Below are 20,647 nucleotides of genomic sequence, written 5' to 3'. Positions count from 1 at the left end.
AGCAGCTGTATTATTGTTTTTATGTTCTGTATTATTTGTTTTGCACCCAGAACTCTGGGTCTTGTTGTTCCTGTATGCTCTTTTATGTTTAGATACGAATAAAATATATATCTGAAACTAAATGTTGAATGTATTGTTTTAACGCAGGATGAGTTGGAAAGGTATCCTGTTTCATCTATCCATCGTTGTGACGCTATCCTCACTGAGAAACTATTTCCATCCCTTCTTTAACTCATTATCTGTTGGGAAAAAAGTCTGGTTACTACCACACAAATACTTGCTTGTTAACAAGGTCAAAGAGGTATCTTTCAGAATGATCCATAAGTATTACCCTGTGAATCATTACCTGAAGAAACTCAAAAAAAGACATTAACATTGATTGTACTTTTTGTGTTGACCATCAAGAAACAGTTTCACATCTATTTTGGCATTGTCTACATGTAAAACAATTATGGAAAGATATTCACGATATTATAATTGTTGATGACTTTTGTTTTTTTAATGGGAGAATGTGCTGCTAGGTAACCATAATAACTATAAAGAAAAAACTATTTTACCTCATAAATCTAATTGTGCTAATGGCAGAATTTCATATTCATAAATGTAAATGTAAACCACGTCATAAATGTAAACCACTCTTCCGTGTTTTCTATAAGGAATTCGAGCAGTACATTCTTCTAATACGAAAGCTGTTAAAACAAATCACTATGTGTGTTTATTTGAAGGTCTTTGTATAATCTGTAATTTGTTGTACCTCCTAGAATATGTTATCATTGTCTATTTATGTAATTATTGTATGTATACAGACTTTTCTACGTTGGCAATAAAAATTGTTTTTCAATGCAAACAAAAAAAATCCCTTCTTTTACTCGTCTGCCAGAATGCACCTGCAGACAGACACATACACAGAGAGATGTAAAAGATAGATACTTTTAAGGAAGTAGAAATGCCCCACAGCCGTGGATTACTTTTACGTTCTTTACCTCTGTGCATCACGGTCATCCATTCTCAGTTCCTACATGGATGTCGGCCAAAGTGGAAGTATGCACATGTCAGACTGAAAGCAAGCGAGCGAGCGAGAGAGAGAGAGATGGATGGGAGTGAGTGAGCAACTGAGAACCATTAGGACAGACTCGTTTGACCGGTTTTACCTAACTTAAGGTGTGACTGAGAGAACAATGCCATGGTGGTAGGGAGGAGAGGAGAGAGAATGGTGGCAGTTCACTGACGCAGGCTTGACACTCAGAATTACTTTGAAGCCCACAGTTAAAGGACATTTAAAGGGCACACAGAAAAGGTAAGATCATTTAGATGCTACCTGGTGTATATTTCGAAAATGATATACTGCATTGGAATGCACATTGTTGAGTAGGTAGTACTTTTTGTACAGTACAATCCTAGAAATAAAAGGTGCTATCTAGAACCTTGCAGGGTTCTTTGGCTGTCCCCATATGATTTTAGAAGGAAGACCCTGTTACAGAGTGTAGTGTAAATGCTTATTTTAGGCTGGATCATGTTGTTGTTTTGGTGTATGTTTTAATTCTGTAATGTATTGATTGTTGCTGCCTTCTTTGCCAGGTCTCCCTTGAAAAAGAGACTCTGGGTCTCAATGGGCTTTTCCTGGTTAAATAAATAAAAATAGGAAAACCCTTTGAAGAACCCTTTTTTGTTCCCAGGTAGAACCGTTTTGGGTTCTGTGGAAAGGGTTCTTACATTTTTAAGGCTGTCCAGAGGGGACGTTGTTTTTATGGGCATTGGCAACTCATTCCATTCTGAGGCTCCAGTATACAAGAAAGTACCTTTCCCAGCATTAATCCTGAACCTGTATAAGCACACATCAGCAACACCTGATCTGGTGCTGTGATTGTGTGCATCCATAACACAAGGAAAGTAATCACTTAGATATCTGGGCGCAGGACCATAAATACTCCTGTAAACAAACCTAGTCTAATCTGGGACACCCTAGGCTCAACAGGCAGCCAGTTTAGTTCCTGAAAGCAGCTCCTGCCTATGTGAGTACGTGGACTCACCTTCAATACTTATTCTAGGCTATGTGCAGCTTCCCCTTCATAAATTCAGATAAACTCCCAAACCAGGAAGTACTAGCATCGTCAAAATGGCATTGAATGAGGGCAGTAGCTAGCACTTTCATGGAGTCCTTATCAAGCAGCTTGGACTTTCTAGCCAAAAACTTAGTCCTGGTTTTAATCATCCTTAGCACTTTAATGGCCATGCTCACACCTCCCAAGCTTCCATCAAGGATACATCCCAAGTAGCTAACAGAGGTTTTAGGAGTCAGCACCTCGCCCCCTAATTCCACACTAATTTCAGAGGACCTACTCAATTTAGGTCTGGATCCAAAAATATTTGCTTCAGTTTTCCCTAAGTGCAGAGATAGCTTATTATCTCCAAGTAATTTGGTAATGTGTTAAGTATGCTCTCCAACATAGTTTTACTTTTGTGAGACACCAGAAGTGGAGAGTCATCCGCATAAAGAAAAAGGCAGCAAGAACAAGCATCTTTCATATCGTTAATATACAATAAAAACAGCAGAGGCCCAAGCACGCTCCCCTGCGGAACGCCACAACTCATTGGTTTTGCCTGAGACAGTGAACCATTAACCTCTACTACTTGATCCCTTCCTGATAAATAGGACTTTACCCAGCCTAGAGGGATACTGCTTAACCTCAGTTTGGAGATTAGGAGACAGTGGTTAACTGTAGGTCAAGCAGTACCATTCCACACAGATTTCCCTCATCAGTCTCTTTCCTGATGAAGTCCGTCAAGTAAAGTAGACATGAATCAGTGGAGTATGTTTTATCTCATCGATTTTCGGTAGTAGGCTTCGGACGTTTAAGTGCACAAAATATAAGCCCTTCTTCCCAAAGGCCTCATTGAATTCCTGATCCACTTGTAACTCGCCTCCCACTGCGCTGCCATCTTCCCACTGCACAGCCTCCAGTGGCCTCTCTGTCACCATGGAGCACCCCTCCCCAGGTGCTACTCCATCGTCCTCAACACGTGTACCCCGTCACTCGCCTCTGGTGGCCTCCGCTCCGCTGTGGACCCCCCCCCTCCGGTGCACTCTCCACCCTCAGTAAATCTTCTGATCCCACTCCACCTTCAATGCTCACACACCCCGCGGGTACAGCACACAGCCAGCAACCGTAAGCTTAATTGACCCCATGACCAAAGCTAGAATCGCTGCATTTTAGATGAATCCACTGCGCGCATTCCAAACACCCCAAAGCTTTGCTGTTACTCTTATCCACCGTTCACAAGAGGAGCCTGGGTACATAGGCTGTTTGATGGGGTTGGTGATAAAGTGAGGTCCAGGGCATTGATGGATATCACCTGATAAGAGAAGGCATAGAGTTATTATAAGATCTCCACCATTCATTTGAGATTTCAGACTGGATTTCAAATGATCGTTTTGGTTTGTGCCAAGGTACTATGAAAGTTTGGTATATAACATTCTCTCCAAATCCGAAGTACTGGATGCCATCAAAAGTGTTGGCATGAATGAAAATTTGCTGAGAATTTACTATTCTTTCATCTTCGGAAAAACCGAAGAACCGAAGAGTGTATGTCTGTCTTCGAGGATTAGCAAACAGACTAATGTCAGACAATATCTTGATCTATAAACGTGACAGAACTATTTATCTGTCGAAATCTGTTGTTCCAATTCTGTCTAAAGTTGTTGAGGAATACATTTGCTTTGTCATTTTAGCTATAGATAGTTTTATATGTGAGTTAACGTGTATTAGTCACACTAGGCCTACGTCAATATTGATATTTGTACCTCTGCTTGTTAAATCTTGCATTCAATTGTTTTACAGTACATTTTTTACTAGATTATCACTGATCAAGATTGTTTGTGCTATCATTTCAAGACCTCCTTTTGTAACACTATTGTGCACATTTGAGAGGGAGGTGGTGGGTGCCGTTGACACTATATGTTAATCATTATTTACCAAGGAGATGAAATATGTCACAGTTTACTGAAGGGAGTTACCCATGGTGTTGAATCAAGGGTTGCTATTAGCAACGGTCATGACCTAAGTCTTTCTGAACAGCATTTTTTGCATGAATCATATTTAAGTAGCTTCATTTGTGTTTATCCGCTGGATTCCAACCATATAATCAAATTACAAAGTTGCTTTACAAAAACTATCACTTGAAGGTAGAAAGGTGCATGAAACAGTGTGAGTGTCCTGGTTAAAAATAATCTCTCTCCTTTTCCTCCAGACTTCCTCCGATAGACCCTGTTCTTCCCCAAAATACCAAAGCAGCAATGATGGACCCCTACGGAATTCCGAGCCCCCCCATCCCACATGCTCCCAACGCCCCGCCTTCCAACCCTCCACCTTACCCAGGAATCAGAGGTACGTAGATGGGAACCATCCTTTTTGTTTGAGAGCCAATGTTTGTGAATGCTCTGGCAATTGACATGTTTGCCATGTCAATGAAATGCTTTGAACCGAATTGCCTAAAAGGAGGAAGAGAGAGAGAGGAAGAGAGAGAGGGGGAGGGGAGAAATTAGCCACTGGCAGAGGTATTTAAGGTAAAAGATTTACAGGAATACAGAGATTACATTGTGTGTGTTGGGGAAGGTGTGTGGGGAGTTAGAGTGGGCAGGAATTCTGAATGCAGGAAATTCCAACTAGGCAATGAATGGAAATGGATGCGAGTCACATTCTCTTCTGTCCTCAACAGCCAATGGTGTAAACGGCGGCCAACCTCAGCCTGATATTTCTTTTCTACGAGCTGAGAGAGAAGTGGTATGTAATAATATTATCATACACTTTACAATTTCAATATTATATGTTTTAATCACAATTCTACTGTAGGGTTAACATGTGTATTTTTCATGCATCTCAATTTTAGGGGATCCTTAATCATTGTTTTGATGACATTGAGGTCTTCATGGCAAAGCTACAACAGACTGCAGTGGCTGCCACAGTTCTAAGCCAGAGGAAGAAGACAAATAAGAAAAGTCGCAAGCAAACAGCAGAGGGTAAGAGGGATAAGGAATTAGTTTTTGTTTTGTCCTAAGCTACTCACAAGCCCTATAGGGCTCAGGATTCACATGGGCAACAATATGTTTGCTAGCCAAGTGACCTCCTGAACTGGTTCAACTCAGGATGCCATTCAAAGTTCAAATCACTGATCATGTATTTTTTCCCCTGCCTTTTCTCTTGAATATAGAGGACTTGCTTACTGCAAAAGCTTGCCCTCCACCTGAAGAAGAATTCATGGATATCTTCCAAAAATTTAAATACTGCTTCAGTCTTCTGGTGAGTCAAGGAAACATTGCCACTACTATGTCAACAAAACAGTTTAGATAGCGTACTCATCATATTTCTTCCCAGGCTCGTCTCAAGTCTTCCATCTCCAACCCATCCTCAAAAGAGCTGCTCCACCATGTGTTCAAACCTCTGGATATGGTGAGTCAACAATGATAACCTTTATATCCATTGCTCATGCTCTGGCTAGGAAAGGCCTACAGAGGGAGAGAGCTATGGGGACAACACCTGTTGCTATTGTTGTCAACACAGGATTATATCTTTAGAACTAGAAGGAGGGAACCAAAAGTAGTATCTTTAAAAATAACTGTTTTTCTTTTCATTAGTATCCTTGCTATGTCATCTCAATTGTGAAATTGGAGAGGTGAGTGATTCTCATATTTAACAGCTAAATTCGTGAGTATGTTTAGCAATGATGTCATGTTGATTTTTGACTCCTTGTTACATACTTACTAGGCTATTGTACATAGGCTATGTGTATGCTCTGTCTAGTATTTGCCCATATGTCTGTCCATTTTTAGTTTGTGTATTGATACACATGTGCAGTGCCTTCAGGAAGTATTCATACCCCTTGACTTATTCCACATTTTGTTTTGTTAGAATTCAAAATTCATCAAAATAGATTTTTTTTCTCTCACCTATCTACACACAATAGCCCATAATGACAAAGAGAAAACATGCTTTAAGAAATGTCTGCAACTTTATTGAAAATGAAATACATATCTCATTTGCACCCATGAGTCAATATCACTTTTGGGAACAATTACAGATGTGAGTCTCTAAGAGCTTTCCATAGATTTAAGTGAAAACTGTACCTCAGGATCATTCACTGTCTTCTTGGTAAATAACTCCAGTGTAGATTTGGCCTTGGGTTTTAGGTTATTGTCCTACTGAAAGGTGAATTTATCTCTGTTGGAGCCAGGTTTTCCTCTAGGATTTTGCCTGTGCGTAGCTCCATTCTGTTTATTTTTTAGCCAGAAAAACCTCCCTGGTCTTTGTGGTTGAATCTGTGTTTGAAATTGACTACTCATCTGAGGGACCTTACATACAGTGGGGCAAAAAAGTATGTAGTCAGCCACCAATTGTGCAAGTTCTCCCACTTAATAAGATGAGAGAGGCCTGTAATTTTCATAGGTACACTTCAACTATGACAGACAAAATGAGAAAGCAACATCCAGAAAATCACATTGTAGGATTTTTAATGAATTTATTTGCAAATGATGGTGGAAAATAAGTATTTGGTCACCTACAAACAAGCAAGATTTCTGGCTCTCACAGACCTGTAACTTCTTCTTTAAGAGGCTCCTCTGTCCTCCACTCGTTACCTGTATTAATGGCACCTGTTTGAAGTTGTTATCAGTATAAAATACACCTGTCCACAACCTCAAACAGTCACACTCCAAACTCCACTATGGCCAAGACCAAAGAGCTGTCAAAGGACACCAGAAACAAAATTGTAGACCTGCACCAGGCTGGGAAGACTGAATCTGCAATAGGTACGCAGCTTGGTTTGAAGAAATCAACTGTGGGAGCAATTATTAGGAAATGGAAGACATACAAGACCACTGAATCTCTCTCGATCTGGGGCTCCACGCAAGATCTCACCCCGTGGGGTCAAAATGATCACAAGAACGGTGAGCAAAAATCCCAGAACCACACGGGGGGACCTAGTGAATGACCTGCAGAGAACTGGGACCAAAGTAACAAAGCCCACCATCAGTAACACACTACGCCACCAGGGACTCAAATCCTGCAGTGCCAGACGTGTCCCCCTGCTTAAGCCAGTACATGTCCAGGCCCGTCTGAAGTTTGCTAGAGAGCATTTGGATGATACAGAAGAAGATTGGGAGAATGTCATATGGTCAGGTGAAACCAAAATATAACTTTTTGGTAAAAACTCAACTCGTCATGTTTGGAGGACAAAGAATGCTGAGTTGCATCCAAAGAACACCATACCTACTGTGAAGCATGGGGGTGGAAACATCATGCTTTGGGGCTGTTTTTCTGCAAAGGGACCAGGACGACTGATCTGTGTAAAGGAAAGAATGAATGGGGCCATGTATCGTGAGATTTTGAGTGAAAACCTCCTTCCATCAGCATCGGCATTGCAGCTGAAACGTGGCTGGGTCTTTCAGCATGACAATGATCCCAAACACACCGCCCGGGCAACGAAGGTCCTGGAGTGGCCTAGCCAGTCTCCAGATCTCAACCCCATAGAAAATCTTTGGAGGGAGTTGAAAGTCCGTGTTGCCCAGCAACAGCCCCAAAACATCACTGCTCTAGAGGAGATCTGCATGGAGGACTGGGCCAAAATACCAGCAACAGTGTGTGAAAACCTTGTGAAGGCTTACAGAAAACATTTGACCTCTGTCATTGCCAACAAAGGGTATATAACAAAGTATTGAGATAAACTTTTGTTATTGACCAAATACTTATTTTCCACCATAATTTGCAAATAAATTCATAAAAAATCCTACAATGTGATTTTCTGGATTTTTTTTCTCATTTTGTCTGTCATATTTGAAGTGCACCTATGGTGAAAATTACAGGCCTCTCTCATCTTTTTAAGTGGGAGAACTTGCACAATTGGTGGCTGACTGAATACTTTTTTGCCACACTGTATGTGTAGGTTACAGTCATTAAAAATCTTGTTAATTTACTCCCAAACTTATTTAGGCTTGCCATAAAGGAATGAGTACGTATTGGCTCAAGACATTACAGCTTTTAATTTTTTATTAATTTGTAAAATGTTCATAAAACAGAATTCCACTTTGACAATATGGGGTATTGTGTGTAGGCCAGTGACAGACAATTTAAACATAATCCATTTTAAATTTAGGCTTTAACACAAAATGTGGAAAAAATAAAATGGGTCTGAATACTTTCTGAAGTCATTGTATGTTTGCCTACAGGCAAGTATGCATTTTGTAGAAAAAGGTTTTCAACACGGGGGAAAACATTACCGGAAAAATATTTTGATATTTTGAGGGCTGTTCAATATTTGCACAAGGCAGTGCACCCAGTGTGTTATCACAGATTGAAACTTGTCACATTTTGTTAGCATAAACATTATAAAACAGACTCATAAGAAGAAGACATGGTGACCCAAATAAGATATAAGACTGCTAAGTATGAGAGTTTAGACTAATGAAAAATGGTAAATATACATATAGGAAATAACCTTGTTCAGGTGTGCCAGTTTACACAGACTTGGTTGGCACACTGTAAGAACTTCCTTCCTATAAAACTATGAATCTCTCCATGATGGAATAGAGGGAGGACCTAGAAAAATGGGCAACCTGGCACACCTGCATGGAAACAGGGAGAAACCGAGAGAGAGGTGTGACAGCTTGCTTATCTGTAGCATTGAGTCTGCTGAGAAGGCTAGGAGGATAAAACCTCACATGACCCTCTTGAACCTGGCTATCATGGTCAGCTCACTCAAACATTTGGTTCTCTCTCTCTATGCTGATACAGTTTATTAGGTACACCACCCATTCACAAAAATGGTTCGCTCATATAAACAAGGAGCCACGTGCCCATGGCTTTCTATATAAAGCAGACAGAAAGGCATTGAGGCATTCAGTTCATGTTCAATTGAACATTAGAATGGGAAAGACTAGTGAATGAATCGATTTTGAGCATGGCATGATCTTTGATGCCAGGCGCGTCAGTTCCAGTATTTCAGAAACGGCCAGCCTCTTGGGCTTCTCACGCACGACAGTGTCTAGGGTTTACAGAGAATGGTGTGAGAGAAAAAAAAACAGAGTCAGCGGCAGTCCTGTGGGCGATAACAGCTCGTTGATGAGAGGTCGAAGGAGAATGGAAAGAATCTTGCAAGCTAACAAGCGGGCCACAAACAGTGTTGTGCAGAATGGCATCTCGGAACACACAACTCGTTGTCACGGATGGGCTATTGTAGCAGACGACCACACTGGGCTCCACGCGTAGGCAGCATGAGTCCATAGTCCCATCCTACCCGGTGTCCACGGTAGACTGGTGGCTTTGGTGTAATGGTGTGGGGTAGTGGGCTGATGGCGGTGGTGTAATGTTTCTTGGCACATGTTAGATCTCTTGATACCAATTGAGCAACATTTTCATGCCCTGAAGAATTCAGGCTGTTCTGGAGGCAAAGGGGGATCTGATCCATTACTAGGTGTACATAATAAACTGGCCACAGACATGTAATGACAGTCATAGTGGGTTATACCAGTCAGTGATTGACAATATACTACAGGTTCAGTTTTTCAGACACAGATTAAGCCTACTCCTGGATTGAAAAGCGCTTTCAATGGAGAATCTCCATTGAGAATTATTATTAGTCCAGGACTAGGCTTAATCTGTGTCCATGAAAACCGGACCATAGAGTTCATTAGGCCTAGCTTGCCCGTCATAATTTATCTACTGTTGCAAATTCTCCAGTCAACCCATTCTTTCCAATGATCCTGATCTAAACTGTGATCTCTTTCCTGTGTGGCCCCAGCTGGTGAGGACTATTGGGGGCCCAGCTTTAGGAGCCTCAGTGATCAGCCCTGCCCTGACCAACTCAGCCATATCCCTGCTTCAAGACAACCTGACCGAAGAGGAGAGGCAGATATGGACGGCCCTTGGGCCCCACTGGACACTACCACAGTAGGTACTAAGTGCTTTGTGCCTCATGGACACCTATGAACCCTTATGATGAATGAACTATTTTTAATTTATCCCTTATTTTACCAGGTAAGTAAAATAACATTCTCATTTACAGCAACGACCTGGGAAATAGTTTCAGGGGAGATGAATGAGCCAATTGTAAGCTGGGGATGGTTAGGTGACCATCATGGTATGAGAGCCAGATTGGGAATTTAGCCAGGCCCCCGGGGTTAATACCCTTATGACCACAGAGAGTCAGGACACCCGTTTAACGTCCTATCCGAAATACGGCACCCTACACAGGGTAATGGGATATTTTTTAGACCTGAAGAAAAGTTGCCTCCTACTGGCCCTCCAACACCTTTTACACCAGCATCTGGTCTCCCATCCAGGAACCGACCAGGACCAACCCTGCTTAGCTTTAGAAGCAGGCCAGCAGTGGGATGCAGGGTGGTACGCTGCTGGGAAATATTGAGTGTCGCAGTCTCGTGTGATAGGCCTGTATGGCTCTCTTTTCTGACACTGCGGCAGGCTGTGACATGATGAGACAGCATGACCTGACGATGTCAATATTTAGTCAGCCAGTAACATGTGCCACTGAAATAGTACAGTACTGTGGAGAGAGATTACCTAATTCCTTTGGCTCATCTCAGTCAAGTTCGACACTGGTTATATTCTTACTCTCTCTCCTCTAAGTTCCCAGCTTAGAGGGCCCGTGGCCCCGTACACACCTGTGTTCCTGGACGGATGGAAGCCAGAGCCCTCCAGGGCAGATGGGCAGGTTTGGGAGGATCCGGTCGAGTCACAACACAAACATGAAGCCTTGCGGGAAAAGCAAAAGGTATGGAATATGAGATGTACATCCATCTACATCATGTACATTGAGTTCACAAAGTGAGTAACATATGAATTTGCTCCTGACATCATCCTCTCCCTCCCCACACCCCCCTCTCTCCCCCCCTTCTCTCCCCACGCCCACCTCGCTCTCTTTGCTAATTCAGCTGCAGCCTACTCAGCCAGTTGGACCTCCAGCCGCCCCTTTGAGCGATGAACTGTACGTTTATAAGTCACCTTTGGATAAAAAAAAATATATATATATTTTCCCATTGTTTACTTTTATTTTGTAGTAATATCAATCATCCACTGTTTCCCTCTCAGGTATGGCAGTGTCCTACCCCCTGAGGGAGAGAGGATGTACAGCTGCAGCTATGACTTTGTGGCCCGCAACAACAGTGAGCTGTCAGTACAACAGGGAGATACACTGGAGGTAAACATCTGAAAAGTCATTAAGTGACTTTACGTTACATTAAACAGAACTATTCAGGAACATTCTTGAAAAACACACGCCTGGTAGCTAGTCTCTGTGCCACGTTTCCAGGGCTCTCTTTTAATGGTAAGACACAAGACAAAGACCAAATCTGGTGCAAAAGCCGGTGATGTTGGTGATACTGTACAAAATCCATCGCTAGAATCAATCAATCATATTTTTTCATCAGCCGATGTCACAAAGTGCTGTACAGAAACACAGCCTGAAACCCCAAACAGCAAGCAATGCAGGTGAAGAAGCACGGTGGCTATGAAGAACTCCCTAGACAGGCCAGAACCTAGGAAGAAACCTAGAGAGAGGAACCAGGCTATGAGGGGTGGCCAGTCCTCTTCTGGCTGTGCCGGAGGGAGATTATAACAGTACATGGCCAAGATGTTCAAACGTTCATAGATGACCAGCAGGGTCAGATAATAATAATCACAGTGGTGTGTAGAGGGTGCAACAGGTCAGCACCTCAGGAGTGAATGTCAGTTGGCTTTTCATAGCCCATCATTCAGAGTTAGAGACAGCGAGTGTGGTAGAGAGTGAGTCCAATCAAGCATTATTGCTTAATCAGGGTGTAAAACGCCAGAATAAAAAAAAAACATAGTAAACAAATATTGGTGTACAAGTACTGAACACTTTGTCCTTGCCAGATTCTGGGCATACTGTACATACTGGCTCTTACCTTGGCAACAACTTTCACTACTAGAAATAGAAAATTGTGAGTTAGCACACGACTAATTCTATCACTCATTTCATTCTTCCTTAATTGTTCTCTGTATAAACATTGGCTCCTCTCCTTTTCTGTGTCAGGTGGTGGAGTCGTCCAAACGCTGGTGGAAGTGTCGTAATCGCTTCAACGAGGTCGGCTTTGTCCCCTTCAACATCCTGGAGCCAGTGTCTCACACAGAAAGCCCTGTCACCATGAGACCACCAAAGGTAACACACCAATGTAACACACACACACGCCAATCCATGCCCATTCCTTTACTCACTCCCACATACTGGTATTCCTTTCATTGAGTCAATATCAATGTTGTTCACTCCTCTTTCCTTTCCCCTCTGCTCCGGGCCAGCCTCTAGTCTCACCTGCACTGACCAAGACTCACACTCCTCCAGGCCCTCCAGCCTTGAACCCTAGCTCCTTGACCCCAAGCCCCTCAGCCCACCACCGCCCTCCCCCACCATCATACAACCAATACATTCCAGCCGGAGATGACACAGACAAAGGTATCACACCATACTGCGAGGCGTTACATTTCTGCACTGTGTCAGAGGGGCGACTCAGGCGCTGCACTATACAGAGACGCTTTGTCTTTTCTCTGTCGTGTGAATGTGCACGTGTGTACACACAAGTTTGTGTGAGTGAGGCACCAGAGAGGGGGAAAGTGGTCGTCCGTTCCCTCTGTGTGTGAAAGACAAAAACAGGAGAGAACGACAAACAGCGCTTTCAGCTCTTATGTCTGCTCTGTTTTAACAAGATCAACCAGATAGACAACATACAGTAAAAACTCTCCCTCTCCTCAGTCATGATGGTGAACGACGAGCTCCTCCAGAGACTGACCAACGGGAAGGCCAGCCTAAACAAACCCCTGGTCATCGCTCGCTCCTCGGACACCTCGGTCCCCCTGGACTACCGCTCACCCCCCGAGGAGGTGGAGGAGTGGCTCAGGGGGAAGGGCTTCAGTGAGACGTGAGTTTGACTTGGCCCCCACAAACCCTAAACTCATCCTACTCCAATCAGGGACCTATTCTGGTCAAATCAAATCAAACTTTGTCACATGCACCGAATACAAGTATAGACTTTACCGTGAAATACCTACTTACTTACAAGCCCTTAACCAACAGCGGTTGAGAAAATATTTACCAAATAAACTAAAGTAAAAAATTATAAAATCAACAATAACGAGGCTATATACAGGGGTACCGGTACCGAGTCAGTGTGCGGGCGTACAGGTTAGTTGAGGTAATTTGGGGTCTCCCTGTGCATCACTGACTTTGTGGACTTGTAGTAACTCCAGGATTTCGTTACATGTATTGTTTACTGATCAGTTCATAGACATGTCGCCATATACCAATATTCATTTACTTTCTACCAACTCAATTGTTGAACCTGGAATCGTCCTCAAGACCTGGATTTAGTACTCAATGGATCTTTCTAGTTCTTACACAGAGATGACTCAGTTGTTCACAGATGATTGAATAGGACAGATAAAGACTGAGGCAAGTGACTGACTACCTGTGTGCATCTCCCCCTCAGGACGGTGACGTTACTGGGAAAGCTGTCAGGAGTCCTGCTCTTCTCTCTGAACAAGGAGGACCTACGAGAAGTTCTACCAGACGAGGGTGCCAGAGTGTACAGCCAGCTCACTGTGCAGAAAGCACTGTTGGAGGTACTGATCAGCCTATAATGAACATTATACATTACACGACCAAAAGTATGTTAATGGGCATTAATATGGAGTTGGTCCCCCCTTTGCTGCTACAACAGCCTCCACTCTTCTGGGAAGGCTTTCTACTAGATATAGGAACATTGCTGTGGGGACTTGCTTCCATTCAGCCACAAGAGTATTAGTGAGGTCGGGCACTGATGTTGGGCAATTAGGCCTGGCTCGCAGTCAGCGTTCCAATTCATCCCAAAGGTGTTCAATGGGGTTGAAGTCAGGGCTCTTTTGCAGGCCAGTCAAGTTCTTCCACGCCGATCTCGACAAACCTTTACTGTATAGACCTCGCTTTGTGCACGGGGGGCATTCAATCAATCAAATTTATAAAGCCTTTTTATTTTTTTTACATCAGCCGATGTCAAAGTGCTGTACAGAAACCCAGCCTGAAACACCAAACAGCAAGCAATGCAGGTGTAGAAGCACGGTGGCTTGGAAAACTCCCTAGAAAGGCAGGAACCTGGGAAGAAACCTAGAGAGGAACCAGGCTATGAGAGGTGGCCAGTCCTCTTCTGGCTGTGTCAGGTTGAGATAAGAGCACATGGCCAAGATGTTTAAACGTTCATAGATGAGCAGCAGGGTCAAATAATAGAGGCTGCCACAGGTCAGCAATTCAGGAGTAAATGTCAGTTGGCTTTCATAACCGAGCATTCAGAGTTAGAGACAGCAGGTCCGGGACAAGGTAGCACGTCCGGTGAACAGGTCAGAGTTCCATAGCCGCAGGCAGAACAGTTGAAACTGGAGCAGCAGCACGACCAAGTGGACTGGGGACAGCAAGGAGTCATCAGGCCAGGTAGTCCTGGGGCATGGTCCCTCCCGGTCGTCCGGGAGGGAGCATATTTAAATTCACACAGGACAAGACAGGAGAAATACTCCAGATATAACAGACTGACCATAGCCCCCTTGACAAAGTACTCAACCCACTCAATTGGAGCTATATGGCAATCTGATGACTGCCATATAGATCCTATACAATTACTAATTATATGATTGCAGTGTGCCTCAGCATCATCTTACGTATAAAACTAATACATTTAACATTTTACTCCGGCTGCACAGTTCTGAGTTTTAAATGTCCCTGCTGTGTTACCTTTCCATGTTTTCACTTACCATAACTTCTACCTGATTGAAATGCTGTTCTTCCAGGACGCCAAGAAGGCCACAGAGCTGGAGGCAGTGATGGAAAAGCAGAAGATGAAGGTGGATTTGAAACTGGAGAGTAGCACACTTTAAGACCCAAGTGTCAGACGTCACGTACCACTCTCCTAAAAATGAAAAGACTCATGCTGAAAGAGAACCATCCCTGCACACACAATCACAAAGACAGTCTTGATTCTATCTAACAAAAGTTAGATTCACTGTCGGATGTAAGATTATATGTAATTGGTGGCTCTTCAAGTCAGACTGTGGAGTCTTGAATCAAGGCTTTGCCTTTTGCTGTAAATGGTTGCCTTTAAGTTCAACTTTAAGGGCAATTGTCCTCTGTTAAGTCAGTAATCTGAGGTATTCTTGAATAAACTCGCCTGTCTATGTTGACTTGATTTCCCCCTGCTGTTTGCAGACCAACTTAAATGAATGTATACTTGTCTTATGTCCATTATTTGTACACTCACAATATATTAGACAACAAAGCCTTTTCTTCGATTAGAACTTCAGTTTTACACTTAGGCCCTGAGCAAAGATCTTAGGTAAGTACATTAATACAATTTTTAAAAAAATTGATTTTTATTCAGGCTTCAAGACAAAAATCATCTTCCAGTAAGTAATACAAACAGACCTGACAAAGTCTACAGACGGCACACATTAGGAAAAGCAATGCATTCATTTATATATGTGTGCATCTAACTCCAAGTGACTGACATACATGAACAAAAAAGAAAGAACATTTACAAACTGCTGAATCAGCATCAACATATTGGAAAGTGAAATGGACATAAGCAGGTGCTGTGCTTAAGATATTGTTCCCAGCACCAAGTGTCATAGGCCAAAAACAGGGTAACGTAGCAGACTACCAGGGCCACGCAGCAGACTACCAGGGCCACGCAGCAGACTACCAGGGTCACGCAGCAGACTACCAGGGCCACGCAGCAATGTAGCGAACTACCAGGGCCACGCAGCAATGTAGCGAACTACCAGGGCCACACAGCGGACTACCAGGGCCACGCAGTAATGTAGCGGACTACCAGGGCCACGCAGCAATGTAGCGAACTACCAGGGCCACGCAGCAGACTACCAGGGCCACGCAGCAGACTACCAGGGCCACGTAGCAGACTACCAGGGCCACGTAGCAGACTACCAGGGCCACGTAGCAGACTACCAGGGCCACGTAGCAGACTACCAGGGCCACGTAGCAGACTACCAGGGCCAAGCAACAGACTACCAGGGCCACGTAGCAGACTACCAGGGCCAAGCAACAGACTACCAGGGCCAAGCAACAGACTACCAGGGCCACGCAGCAGACTACCAGGGCCACGTAGCGGACTACCAGGGCCACGCAGCGGACTACCGCGGTAACGTAGGCAACTTCTAGGGTCACATACAGTAAGAAGCCTGGAACAGTAATTCTCAATCCAAAACAGCATTACTCAAAACTGAAGCATGCAAAGTCCATCATGTCTACACACATACGCAGACTTCACCGCTCGCATGCCAAGACTATGATAATAAGGGTTAATATTTGTATTCATAACATGAAAACTTGTAAAACTCTATGGAGAGAAAAAAAAAAAAACTAGCAACTGTTTGTGAACACAAAGGGCAATAAATTCTAAAACTTAAGAAAACCTTGTCCGTATTAGTTATGACATTAAATTGAACTGCTACAATCTCTCCAGCGATAAACATCCTCAGTTAGTATAAACCACAGATATAGAAGCAGAGGGTATTTCACAAGCTGACAGAAATGAGCTTGCTGATGTTCACAACTGACCAAATTCCCTTAGATTTCCAAATGTCCTGATCCAGTCAAACAAGAACAATATGGCTTAGTTTATCAATCTTAGGCCAGATATATGCAGAAGAGATTCTATAATTACTGGTATGTTAAATATTTAGTGCAACATCAAATGGCAAATTGATGCAACCAGCATTGTGAAATAGCCTCTAGGAAGGGAAGAAAGCCTTGCACGGAAAAGCCAATCCAAGACAGTATGCTGGGTCGTGTTTATTAGGGCAATAACTGAAAACATTTAGCAACGTTTTTACAGGGAAAACAAAAATGTAGGTTTCTTTTTGGACAAGTCCAGGTGACCCCCCCCCGTTTCAGTCCAGTATCTTCCATTTGGTGCCTAATGAACACCACCCAGGACAGTATGCTGGAGGTATATTTATGCAAAGTATCTCAATCACACATAGCAATTCTGACAGTTTAAAAATAACAGTATCATAAAACACGGCAATATGGAAATGCTCTATTCTTTAAGTTTATGGCCAACGGTCATTCATTTATCCTTTCTCTAGTTTCAGCTACTGATTCCCCCAGGAATTTAATATTCAGGACAGTTGTATAGAATATAGAATCATATGTATGTCATCAACAGCCATCACATCTAACATACAGTCAGGACTTGATGTACTCCCACGCCCAATGTTCAACAACCCCCCACAACTTTATCCCAGGATATATTGCAACGCTTGAAACTAAAATATATATGCATGTACAATATACAGGTGACAAAATAAAGGAAACACCAAAATCACGCGTTTTAGTAGGGCGTTGAGCATGAGCCGGCATAGATTCTACAAGTGGCTTTAACGCTATTGGAAGGATGAGACACCAGAAATTCCATAATTTGGTGTTTTATTGACAGTGGTGGAACACGCAATCTCGGGCACCGCTCCAGAATCTCCCATAAGTGTTCAACTGGGTTGAGAACTGGAGACATGGTATATGGTTTACATCATTTTCATGCTCATCAAACCATTCAGTGACCACTCATGCCCTGTGGATGGGTGCATTGTCATCCTATAGGGGTATAGCCATGGTAGCCAAAATAAAGGCCGGCCCAGCATTTTTATACATGACCCTAATTATGATGGGATGTTCATTTCTTAATTAACTCATGAACCACACGTGTGGAGGCACCTGCTTTCAGTATACTTTGTTTTACTGAAGTGTTTCCATTATTTTGGCAGTTACCTGTATATACTTCTGTGGTCATATAAGCGCTATGTATTTGGGACAGTGGATTGGCTGGAATATCGGTCAAAGCAAAACATCTCTGGATCATTTTGATAAGGGAACAGAGGGAGAATTCATACAAGGAGAGAGTTCAAATAGATGTAATGGACAGATATGAAAGAGAGACAGACAAAAGGAGGTTGTGTGTTGAGGATGGAGACAGCGAGAGAGAGAGAGAGAGAGAGAGAGAGAGAGAGAGAGCGAGAGAGAGATAGAGTCCTCAAAGGTCTCTATCCCTGACCTCCGCCCGGCGGGATTCTGTTCTCCCGTTCTGATCCCTGCTGTCCTGCCGCCGCTCCGAGGATCCCCTCTTCTTGCTTCGCTCCCGTGAACGTTCTCTGGAGGAGCGATCGCGATCCCTGGACGACCTGGAACCGTAAACACGGTCTTGTTACACACAAATCTGTGTGTGTGTGTGTTTGTCGTGTGTATATATTATGATAAGAAGCTTTATTATTATTATTATTAAGTGTATTAAGTAATAAGATGGAACATGTGTGTGTGTGTGTGTGTGTGTGTGTGTGTAGCAGATTTACTCCTACTTGTGTCGGGAGCTGGGCTCGTGGCTGTGGCGGGCACCCTTGCTGCGGGATCGGCTGCGGTGGCGTCGCCTCCTCTCACGGTCCCTGGAGCGCGAGCGGGAGGAACGCCGCTTCTCCCGAGACGAGGAACGCGAACGGCGTCTCCTACGGTCGCGAGAGCTGGACCTGCAGCACGGACCCAGAGAAGTGTTTTATACAGCAATAAACTAGGAGATAGTGTATTGAATAGAGTTCATGTGGCAGTAGATGGCTGGTGGCCCATACTAACCTTCTATGTTCCCTGCTCCGTTCCCTGCTCCGTGATTTGGTCCTATAAAAGTGACAGAAAACAATTGATGAGATACCACAGGGAAAATATCTGCATGTCTCCACATACAGTACATGGATTGATTATATTTTCCAAGACGTGCTGCCAAGAAGTGCTGCCATCACCACCGACATGTTTATAAAATCTGCCTACACCAATTTCATGATTTTTAGCCAAGTTAAGACCCACCTCTTCTTCATCCTCTCCTCCTTCTCCCTCTCTTCTCTCCTCTTCAGGCGGTCCTGGTTCCTCTTCTCCTGCTTTTCCAGAACGGTTTTCTAATAGAAAATGTTCAGCAATGACATTAGCCTCAGTGTTTACATTAAAATGTCTTATGTTAATACATTCTAATGTCAAAAAGAATGTTCTTGCGGCAAAATTTAAATTAATCCCAAAAGGGAGATGTTTCCTGTACTTTAATCAAAAACAAAGTCTCTGTGGAATGCTCAAAAAGGGAAAGCAGTCAAAAAAAAAAATCCCCATTTGAGGATTATACTTCCACATCTCGCTAGGTGTATTCAGTAACCTATCTGGTCTGAGGTGGTACAGAGCATACCTTCAGGGCTTCCAGTTTCTCCCTGATCTGGATGAAGCCCAGATGCAGCTTCCCGCCAAAGTGGTCGGCCAGGCGACGGTCGTTGTCGTGGAGACCCAGGTAGGCCGAGCACACCTCACAGACACGAAGCTTCTGCTGCTGGAAACTGGAGGCAGGCATGGAGTTTCTGTACTCCTCCTGAGAAGGACAAAACCGAAGAGATGGAGAAAGATAATGAATCAGAAAGAAGGGGTTTTGAGTTCAGTATGGCAAAAACTAAGTGAAACAGGATGGTTCCACCTTGTCCAATAAGAAAATATTAAATTTTCCATTCCAAAATGTTTTTGCTACATTGTGCCCTACTGAACATGACCCAGGTCTACATTCAAAATCAAATCAAATTGTATTGGTCACATACACATGGTTAGCAGATGTTAAAGCGAGTAGAGAAATGCTTGTGCTTCTAGTTCCGACAGTGCAATAATATCTAACAATTCTGCTACAACCTCCTAATACACATACATTTAACTAAAGGGATGGAATAAGAATATGTACATTTAAATATATGGATGAGCGATGACCGAACGGCATGGGCAATAGATAGTATATAATACAGTATATACACATACGAGATGAGTAAGACAAGATATGTAAACATTATTAAAGTGGCATTATTAAAGTGACTAGCGATCCATTTATTAAAGTGCCGCATTCAGTAACCCATTTGGTCTGAGTTCTGTATTCAGTAACCTATTTGGTCTGAGTTCTGTATTCAGTAACCTATTTGGTCTGAGTTCTGTATTCAGTAACCTATTTGGTCTGAGGTGGGCTAGTTTGATGGAAAATAAGCATGCGGTGAGTAAAACAACCCCTCCTCACCTCAGCATCCCTCTTCCTGCTGCGAACTTTCTCCACTTCCTGTAGAACCTTCTGGGCCTCATCCACATTCCCCTCGGCCCCCAACTGCTCTGCCTTGGCCAGGAGCTTCCCAATCTCCTCGTTCAGCTCGTGAACCGTCTCTGCCTGGAGAATAACAAACACAAGTCAACAACAGCATAAAATGAGTCAAAATCAGAACGTTTTCAACAACATGTCATCCTTACACTCCACAATAAGATTCAGTGAACAAGGTTCATCTTGCCCTCACCTTTTCAGCCACCTCCGCACTGATCTCGTCTTGGGTCTCAACCAGTCGTTTCTTGGCCAACTCTGTTCTCCGGTCGCAGTCGGCAATGAAAGACTCCAGGTGATCCACAGCCTATTGCCGACAATAGAAGAGTAAACTCCATATAAGTCAATGGAACACAAGACTTCTGCACTGGTGAAATGAACTGGGACAAGTACAACTTACTTGCCCAAGGAGATAAATTAAGTTGTTTTTAAAATCAAGCCGAC

General features: G+C 43.3%; 3 protein-coding genes across 5 annotated transcripts in view; 2 read left to right on the top strand and 1 right to left on the bottom strand.

Annotated features, from left to right (window-relative positions):
• Nucleotides 1-1,008: 1,008 nt before the first annotated feature.
• Nucleotides 1,009-15,245, top strand: eps8l1b (eps8 like 1b). Of its 2 annotated transcripts, XM_021575502.2 has the most exons (15): nt 1,009-1,297; nt 4,249-4,385; nt 4,717-4,781; nt 4,888-5,017; nt 5,209-5,297; nt 5,373-5,447; nt 9,790-9,938; nt 10,635-10,779; nt 10,940-10,992; nt 11,097-11,205; nt 12,061-12,186; nt 12,324-12,477; nt 12,775-12,940; nt 13,508-13,640; nt 14,835-15,245. In XM_021575502.2, the coding sequence occupies exons 2-15, from the start codon at nt 4,295-4,297 to the stop codon at nt 14,919-14,921; spliced, it is 1,572 nt and encodes a 523-aa protein (XP_021431177.2). In that variant the 5' UTR covers nt 1,009-1,297; nt 4,249-4,294; the 3' UTR covers nt 14,922-15,245. The 2 variants fall into 2 exon arrangements, with proteins under 2 accessions (XP_021431177.2, XP_036811541.1); XM_036955646.1 differs by lacking the exons at nt 1,009-1,297; nt 4,249-4,385 and adding an exon at nt 4,442-4,564.
• On the top strand, nt 15,132-16,249 carry LOC118942082 (zinc transporter zipt-7.2-like). Its single transcript, XM_036956459.1, has 3 exons — nt 15,132-15,177; nt 15,630-15,766; nt 15,904-16,249. Exons 1-3 carry the CDS (start codon nt 15,132-15,134, stop codon nt 16,216-16,218), a joined length of 498 nt encoding a protein of 165 aa, XP_036812354.1. The 3' UTR covers nt 16,219-16,249.
• The window catches only part of LOC110498845 (putative RNA-binding protein Luc7-like 1), a 23,441-nt gene continuing 18,185 nt past the window's right edge, over nt 15,392-20,647 (bottom strand). Inside the window, exons 4-11 of one of the 2 annotated variants that reach the window (XM_036955647.1) lie at nt 20,400-20,510; nt 20,132-20,275; nt 19,274-19,450; nt 18,907-18,995; nt 18,679-18,720; nt 18,411-18,575; nt 18,086-18,236; nt 15,392-18,047 (exon numbers count right to left, since the gene is read on the bottom strand). In XM_036955647.1, the coding sequence (XP_036811542.1) occupies nt 18,089-18,236; nt 18,411-18,575; nt 18,679-18,720; nt 18,907-18,995; nt 19,274-19,450; nt 20,132-20,275; nt 20,400-20,510 (876 nt within the window). In that variant the 3' untranslated portion in view covers nt 15,392-18,047; nt 18,086-18,088. Of the gene's footprint in view, nt 18,237-18,410; nt 18,576-18,678; nt 18,721-18,906; nt 18,996-19,273; nt 19,451-20,131; nt 20,276-20,399; nt 20,511-20,647 lie in introns of both variants that reach the window. The other variant, XM_021575503.2, reaches the window with a different exon arrangement.

The sequence above is a fragment of the Oncorhynchus mykiss genome, chromosome 20 (genome assembly GCF_013265735.2).
Source record: "Oncorhynchus mykiss isolate Arlee chromosome 20, USDA_OmykA_1.1, whole genome shotgun sequence".
In the NCBI taxonomy this organism is placed as follows: domain Eukaryota; kingdom Metazoa; phylum Chordata; class Actinopteri; order Salmoniformes; family Salmonidae; genus Oncorhynchus; species Oncorhynchus mykiss.
The sequence above is the reverse complement of the archived record's forward strand: the minus strand, read 5'-3'. Positions and strand labels throughout refer to the sequence as shown.